We start from the raw sequence: 8,853 nt of genomic DNA on the forward strand, positions 1-8,853 counted from the left end.
AGAAGACTCAAGGTCATTGGCCACAGATAAAATTATGTCAAATCACATTATATCTATCGTAGCTTTGACTGGACTGATTATGTCAACATCATACTTTCAAAATCTTAGCTAGCAAGCTAGACAAGCAGACATCTCCATGAATCACATCAAAAATCTACCTGCAAATCCTTTTCAATCCTTGTCAAATGAAGAGAAATTATAGATAAAATGTATCGGTGCTCATTGGCCATTGGACAAAAACATTGCATAACAAGTTGGAAATTGCAAATTCAACAATGAGTGGTTTGGAAGGAATCAGTGGCTACCTGCAAGCATTGTAAAGCAATCACGAGCCTGCTATTCAGTGGAGTGGGTGAAGGGTCCAAGTCGGGGTTCAAGGGTCTCTTTTCCAAACATTCAACACCATGGGCCAGACAAGTTTGAACACATTGGCCATGTGTCAGTCCAGCATGACTTCTGCCACGTTCAAAACAACGGTAAACTTGGATCTGGGAAACCTCAGACTTCAGTGAGTTCAAGACGACTGGGAAAATACGTTTTGAACGGTCATCCAACTTGGAAATCCAAGTCGGGAACTGATGCCTCTTTCTAGAGTTCCCAGTTGTCTGAAAATTACCGTAAATCCAGAGAATGCCAGACTTTGATGACAAAGTTTGATGACAAAATTTTCCCTCAAGGACTGCTGTGTCACCTTCCTGTTCAAGTGAGCACAGCACAACAAGTTGAGTCCAAAAATGTCTTGTATTCTGCTGCATAAATGGTGTCATATGCCAGGGAGATATGTGTACGGTAGCTAAGAAAGTAATAGTAAGTGTATGTTCTGTAGTAAGCTGTTAGTAGCCCATTTGCCTCACCCTAATAATTTGGTCTATTTTCCCCTCTTAATTTCACCTACTGTTCTGACTGGGTGGTGCACATGCAGCCTAAAGCCTGTTTTAGAGAAATGTAATCATTGAATATTGTAAGAGCGTCCGTTGTCTGGTTATATACCCCCTTTATTTATCCTGCAGTTCTGACTTGTTGGACAGGGAGAATACTGTAAGAATGGCCCATGTTCTGAATTCTGTATCTATTTCAAAAGTGCTGAACAAATAGTTATATTGTAACGACCCTGGGTTTATAAGCGCGGAAATCGACTCAGCCGCACGAGCATGCTTTTGCGGCACAGTCTATAGCGCGCCGGACCTTGGGCTCGAATGTCGAGGGTTCAAGACCTGCTCCCTGCTGTTCCATTACAATATTGACTATGTTCGTCCTAGCTCGCTCATTAATATCTTAATCGAAATTATGCATTGCCTCTTATCCACTCATCCCCTTATGCCATAGTTTGTGCATCTGACTTGTCAGTAGAAACGACATTTGTCTTAGTAAGTCAGCCATATTGTTACGTTATGACCATAGTTCTGTTATTTTATTCTTTGTTTTAGTCTGGTCAGGGCGTGAGTTGGGGTGGGCAGTCTATGTTGGTTTTTCTATGTTGGTTTTTGTGTTCGGCCTAGTATGGTTCTCAATCAGAGGCAGGTGTCGTTAGTTGTCTCTGATTGAGAATCATACTTAGGTAGCCTGGGTTTCACTTTTGGTTTGTGGGTGTTTGTTTCCCTGTGAGTGTTTGGGCCACACGGTACTGTTTCGGTTTTGTATATTTCACGTTTATTATTATTTATTTTTTTTGTTCCAGTGTTCAGTTGTGTTTTTTGAATAAATCAATATGGAGACTTACCATGCTGCGTTTGGGTCCGATCCTTTACTCCTCCTCAGACGAAGAGGAGGAACGCCGTTACACATGTCAGCTATGTTTTTATAAAAGGCAGTAAATGGGGCTGCCAGACAAGGTTCCACTGATAGCCAGGTGTAGGGGTGGTAAGTGGTAAGGTGCTGAAAAGAAAGCTCTGTTGTTGGGACAGCTTTATGTAGGCCCTAACAGTTTGTGGGCACCGTTTGTCACCATTATAGTGCAGTTGATGTATTGTTTAGTGTTGTGTTGTACTTTGCTGGCATATATACAATTTTTATTTGATTTATTTTTGCCCTACCAAGATTCACATGCTAAAATCGCCACTGCTTAGGTCTATCAATCGCATCGCTATATATATTTTTTATATTCCTTAATTGTTTGAAACCTGGACGTTTTACTTGATATTATATTACTTGAATGTAGCCTACAGCCAAAATCCCACCATAGAAACGTGGAGTCAATTATTTTTTATAAAGACTTAGTCATATGCTTTCTCCTGTTTTTTTTTTGGTCATATTTATTATTATTTATTACTTCCTTTCATTGTATCAACCAAAGGCATTATCTTAGTCATATTAGCAAACCATGATAGTTGTTGCATATTTAAATCCCGACTCTTTCTACATGTATAATGTATATTTACATCTCTGTCCACGAAACTTCTGGTACATGCATTTTAGAACGGCGTTGGACTTTTGCAAAATTGCATTTTGGAACATTCGCGCGAATGCCTACCAATGCGCTTAAAATGTGAAGAAATCATCGTTTTCAACATTTTAAACTGAACATTCTGATCTGTTCCATCAGCCTTTTTCATTGAAACGGCGTAAACCTCCACTACGCTACTTCGGTATGTATCAGTGGGGGTTGAGACGTGAATATAAGCAATGCCCACGGAAAATGAGTGGGTGTATGTCGTATACCTGCGTTATACCACCTACTACACCACTGGTGTAACTAATACTCTTTGTTTTGACATGTTTTTATTTTTAATCACTGATTTTACACCATAATATTTAGACCCTTGCCAAAAAGTAATGCTTGCGCAATTACGCACAAAACCGAATTGGACACACTGTTGCCATATATTCCATTTCGAAAGTATCGAATTTAATGCGTAATAATTTTCTTTAGATGCTTGTGAAAGTTTACAGCTGGAGTGCTCCTAGGCAACGCTCTCTGCTGAGTCTATCGAATTCTTGATCTTGCGGGCAGCCGCGAGCAACACCCCGCAGCAGCGCCTTCCCCAGTCGCTTGCGCGCCACGTGTCGCGGGGTTCTGCAGCAGCTGGAGATCACGCCCGCACATCACACAACCAGGGGAGCCCGCTGAGGAGCGCGCACGCCCCGGGCTGACGGAGAGAGCAGAGCATACACAACCCCTGCCTTGCTGTCGTTAACGGCTGTATGCTATTACTATTGCATGGGGCACAGAACATAATTATTGTGTAAAAGTTGAAAATATTGACTTTATGATTTTTAAACAGTAATATAATAAAACATTATGGACTTTTAAACTTTTATTTACAAAACGTCCTGCGGGATTTAGTCGGCGTCGCGCACACTTTTCTTGACTTCCCATGACTGGTTTTAAGTGTCGGCTATATTCACTTCAAATAGCCTAACTATGTTTATATAATCGCCAGCCTGTATTTTCTTTTTATTACTAGTTTTTCAAGTGTAATAACTTGGGAATTACTAAATGTATGTGTTAAAACTATCTGTGTGGGGGAAATTATCCTAACAATTAAATGTACAGCTCGAGCTTGCGTCTGTCTCTCCGATAAGGATAAGGAAATGTAATTATGACCTGAAATTCAATGCGTAGCCTAACTTCTGCCCGACCAAAGGCGATGCAGGCAATGCATCGCTCTAATCGTGTGCTCTCACTCAGAAATATCTCTGCTCTGGCTCGCATTCCGATAAGCCCGATCGAGCTCTCAGTAGGCGTGGTTTTCCCAGGCTTTTAAAACAGCAGCTGCTATTTACCTTCCCTGTAATGTAAACCACCACCGCCACCCCTAGCCCGGCAGCCAAACCTCAACCACTGCGCTCATAAAACATCCTGGCACGTGCTCCACATTCACAATAGCGCTCGCATGCCGACAGATGTCAAAACGCCAAATTTGTACAGCGGTGGGGCGCATTAAAGAAGTACTGCTCCAATCTTGACAGGTTAAAGTTGAGATGGTTCTTGATCTCACGCAGTGCAAAACTTGATCGAGGTTGTAGTTCTCAGCCTCACTGCAACACAGGGCAATCTAAGAGGAGATAGCCAGGTTCTTTCCCCAAGATCACATCTAATGATATAAACTGTAACAATACTAGGTTATTACATAATAGCTTAACAACGCACTGTAGTTAAGAACTATACATTTGGTTTCTTGAACCATTGCATAAATTACTTAAACTATGCTATTTCCTTAAACACTATTGTTGGAATAGGCTAACTTCTGTGGATGTACCACATTTACCGGCTTGTAGTCCACAAGTATGTGGAAGTATAATACAAGCAGCCTATGTGGAAAAGTGTATTGTTTGTATAGTTCTATTGGGTGCTATAGCCACTATTATCGTGTGTAGAGTGTTCCCCTCCTGTGCGTATCGCCTGAAAGTTGGGGATCAGCATGCCAAGTCAAGTCAGCCCAGCACTCTGTGCTGGTAGTCAGGGGCTCAAGTGTTAATATGTAAACCGAATGATTGAAGGCAGTCCCGGTTGTGCCCTAAACCCGGCCGCGCGCCATTGGCCACCCGCTCAAACGCCAAACAACCAATGGAAGAGCGCTGAACACGAGCCATCCTCCCCTCCGGCCGCGTGTCCCTCACGCTGATTGGTAGAAAGTTACTGTGGGAAAGAAAGTTTGGGAAGTTTCACACGAGCCGTTCGCGTGCAGTCCCAGATATAAATAAGACCAACACGAAGTGCCTTTACATTCTACTCAGACCCAGCGTCCGTTGGCAGGCAGTGGTATTTCGACTCCGTGACATAATTCAGCCCTCTCTTGGGGACAGTTGTCTCTCGCGCATAGGTGCACCACCACACAGAAAGGATTTTGTTCCTCCGGAATTTGGAATTTTATAAGAGGGTACTGCGAAGAAGTGCCGACTGCTTGTCAATAACCACCAACAGTGGACTGTAATACCGAGTTGCCGTGCATGTGTGGAAAGGATATTTCAGACGGACAGAAGATGCCTGCCGATATGATGGAAAAAAACTCATCCTCTCCGGTTGCTGCTACCCCAGCCAGCATGAACACGACACCTGATAAACCCAAGACGGCTTCCGAGCACAGGAAGGTTAGTACTCGGTCAAAGCATTTTTACAAATGCCGATATTCTCTCTCCGTCTCTCCAAAATTACACACGAGCTGGTATAGCGAAACATGACCCATTCCTCCACCTTGAGCAAGTTCCATCATTCTAACCATTTATTTTATTTGTTTTTTTTCTAGTCATCCAAACCTATCATGGAGAAAAGGAGAAGAGCCAGAATCAACGAAAGCTTGGGACAATTGAAAACACTTATCCTGGACGCGCTCAAAAAAGATGTAAGTGTTCTGTTTATTACGCTCATAACACGTGCATTATTACCATCTCAATACTATATTCACTTTATTGAAAACCTTAACGCCTAATACAATTTCCATCGGACAATCGTCAAGCCTAACAATATGACTCTTCTACATTACAGAGCTCCAGACACTCAAAACTTGAAAAGGCAGACATCCTGGAGATGACCGTAAAACACCTCCGGAACCTCCAGAGAGCGCAAATGACTGGTAAGTAAGTGACTGTAGCTGCTCGCTGAATACCCGGTGTGATTTCTTCCAGACTTCCTTCTTGCGGATTAGATCACGATAAGAAGGCGGTAGTCGGGTTACGGACTTGGCCCACATCCTCACTCCCATATTGTATCGGAATATAGCTATTGAATAGACTACTATATCTCAATTAACATCCCATTTAAGTTAGCCATCGGTGAGCCTTGGAATATACATTTTTAGTTTGCGCAATGTTCACGTTCGCAATTCAAATTTGTATCATTTTTCTCGATACTCTCAGTGGTTTATAATTGTCTCTCTTTCTCCCAAAGCTGCGTTGAACACTGATCCCACCGTGCTGGGGAAATACAGAGCTGGATTCAGTGAGTGCACGAATGAAGTCACCCGGTTCCTATCCACCTGCGAGGGGGTTAACACCGAGGTCAGGACGCGGCTTCTCGGTCACTTGGCCAGTTGCATGACGCAGATCAACGCTATGAACTACCCCACACAGCACCAGATTTCAGCCGGGCCTCCCCACCCCTCCTTCGGCCAGTCCATGGTGCAGATGTCCAACTCATCTCCGCAAGGCAACGTGATGCCCCTGCCTTGTAAAGGTGGCTCTCCCCAGAGCATGTCACCAGAAGCCACTAAAGTATACGGCGGTTTCCAGCTCGTACCTGCCACAGACGGACAATTTGCCTTCCTCATCCCCAACGCAGCTTTTGCACCCAACGGTCCGGTTATCCCGGTGTATGCGAACCAGGTCAACACGCCTGTTCCAGCGGCAGTGTCCCCCGGTGCACCGACAGGCAACTCGGACTCAGTGTGGCGACCCTGGTAGATAAAAATAAATAAAAAATACATATTGAAAATACTTTTCTAATGACACTCAGTTCGATCATTGTTCAATGTTACAAAACCATTTGTTTTGATTTTGTTTTTGTACTTTCAATGCGTTAAGATGAAAAGATGCACTATATTTGTATAGTTTATGAGGGAGTGAAGTTCATATTGGAATGAGATTTGTATCGTTGAAGTCTTTTCACTGCATTTTATATTCGAGGTGTCTTTTGTACTGTGTGATGCCAAAGATATGTTGAATGCCCTTGACGTAATTCTTCGTTTTGGAAGACAAAATAAATTTGTAAAGATATTGAAAAACATCTGCTATGATTTTGTCAACAGAAACCTGACCACCAAATAATGGCCTACATAATTCTTAACTTTTGTTTTGAGCTGTGTAGCGAAGATACACTTGAGAATAATGTGTTATACATTCTATAAGAGAAAATGGCTATCATATTCTACCAATATTTTTTGCGCAAAAGTCATATTTGATATTGAGTTGTGCATAATCGTTTATGTTCTTCTGCGCGCAAAACCCATGCACATTCAACTAATTGTAAACTAAACACAGCCACTTGTTGCTCCATAATGGATCACCATTTAGTCTTATGTTGCGTAAAAGTAGATAATTTTTCGCACCAACACTTGAATACAAGTATCATAGATTATGAAGTGGGGCATTTCATTTTATACACAAAGATTTTGCGTAAAATGCCATCGCACAAAGACCATTGCTTCTGGCTTCTTTCAACAAGAAACGTGCCTGATTTGAACCAGAGTTGCCCAGGTGTATCCGAATCCAGGTGTTGCTCGGTGAGATGAGAGGTGAGGAGAGGAGGGGGAGAGGGGGAAACAACACTGAACATGTGTGAAATAATGAGGCCCTTTAGGCCTGAAGGGGATACCAGTTTGATAAAAAATTATATTCCTAAAAATTACTTTCGATAATTATTCTCAAAGATCACATATATCCAAGATAATATTGAATTTTTTTGTCCTTGAATAATTGTATTTGTAGGCTAACTTTGAATTAGTTATATCAACATCTCTTCCGCTGTTCATGTCATAAGTGGCCAATGAACCTTGAATAAAAAGTCTTGTTATTTTAATTTGTGTAACACCAACGAATGTTATTTTATCCACATAATCAGATGAGACTATTGTTGACAATATGTCAAGTGTATGTGAGTCGAACTATTGAACAGGAAAGCCTGTTTTGAAGAGGGACGGCTCATTTGACCTTTTGCAGCGGAGATTTTAGAAGTCATGTGCGCCATCTAGCAACACAGGAAGGAAGCGCAATCTGATTGCGTTAGTATTGATCAATGGTTACCACCAGATATCAGACACGTTAGCCCCTGTCATATAAGTAAGTGTACGTTCCTCCCGTCTCGTGTAAAATGTTGACCTTGGGTGAAATGCAAGATATCAATACATAGACTATACTTATAATAGGGCAATATTATTATATTCACAGGACAACGTATCATTTATGGTACACCAGCGTAGATGCATGGCAGAGACCTGATGAAAAAGACACCGGAACCGTTCTATGGTAAGTGCCTTACTCAATGACGACACAGAATATAAAAAAAGACGGCACGGTAGATTACATTTCTTCATCTGGGATTTGATGTCATTCGGCTGTACATGAAACGGACAGTAACCTCTCATGTGATCCCTAAACATTCTTTACGTTTCCCACAAAATACGCAGATCGAAATATAGTCTACATTTGAAGTACTTCAGGTGGTGTTTTAAAAAGAACCTTCAGCAGAGGCGTTGTAACCAGTGGCCTGTCCAGGGAGTGCGCTAGTACATCAAGTTGCCTCACGCTACAGAATAAGAAGAAAGGCTATGGGCCGTTCTGACTCGGCTCACTTTACAGGCAATGTATTGGAATGCACTCTATGTGTTGCTTTTACTTTGTCAGTGGAGTTGGTCTCCCCCCTAACCCCCCTTTGCTGCTATAACAGCCTCCACTCTTCTGGGAAGGCTTTCCACTAGATGTTGGAACATTTCTGGCGGGGACTTGCTTCCATTCAACCACGAGAGCCCACGAGAGCATTAGTGAGATCCGGCACGGATGTTGGGCGAGTAGGCCCTGGATCGCAGTCTGCATCGCAATTCATCCCAAAGGTGTTCGACGGAGTTGAGGTCAGGGCCCTGTGTGGTGTGTAAGTCATGTCCTTCCACACCGATCCTGACAAACCATTTCTGTATGGACCTCGCTTTGTGCTCGGGGGCATTGTCATGCTGAAACAGGAAAGGGCCTTCCCCAAACTGTTGCCACAAAGTTGGAAGCACAGAATTGTCTAGAATGTCATTGTATGCTGTATCGTTAAGATTTCTATTCACTGGAACTAAGGGGTTTAGCCCGAACCATGAAAAACATGCATTAGGGCAGGTAGTGTTCTCCTGGCATCCGCCAAACCCAGATTGATCCATCGGACTGCCAGATGGTGAAGCATCATTCATCACTCCAGAGAACGCATTTCCACTGTTCCAG

The 8,853-nt window shown here is 42.7% G+C and overlaps 1 protein-coding gene across 1 annotated transcript; it reads left to right on the forward strand.

Moving 5' to 3' along the window:
• The first annotated feature begins 4,635 nt into the window (after positions 1–4,635).
• Positions 4,636–6,651, forward strand: LOC118386990 (transcription factor HES-1-like). Its single transcript, XM_035775066.2, has 4 exons — positions 4,636–5,031; positions 5,187–5,282; positions 5,426–5,513; positions 5,828–6,651. The coding sequence occupies exons 1-4, from the start codon at positions 4,891–4,893 to the stop codon at positions 6,337–6,339; spliced, it is 837 nt and encodes a 278-aa protein (XP_035630959.1). The 5' UTR covers positions 4,636–4,890; the 3' UTR covers positions 6,340–6,651.
• Positions 6,652–8,853: the final 2,202 nt, after the last annotated feature.

Source organism: Oncorhynchus keta, chromosome 1, assembly GCF_023373465.1.
Source record: "Oncorhynchus keta strain PuntledgeMale-10-30-2019 chromosome 1, Oket_V2, whole genome shotgun sequence".
Classification (NCBI taxonomy): domain Eukaryota; kingdom Metazoa; phylum Chordata; class Actinopteri; order Salmoniformes; family Salmonidae; genus Oncorhynchus; species Oncorhynchus keta.

What these genes read in the sequence shown, in the direction of transcription:
- LOC118386990 (XM_035775066.2), top strand. Translation starts at nt 4,891, where the DNA reads ATGTGTGGAAAGGATATTTCAGACGGACAGAAGATGCCTGCCGATATG. An exon ending in CGGCTTCCGAGCACAGGAAG is followed by an intron (nt 5,032 to 5,186) that starts GTTAGTACTCGG and finishes TTTTTTTTCTAG; the next exon opens with TCATCCAAACCTATCATGGA. An exon ending in TGGACGCGCTCAAAAAAGAT is followed by an intron (nt 5,283 to 5,425) that starts GTAAGTGTTCTG and finishes TCTACATTACAG; the next exon opens with AGCTCCAGACACTCAAAACT.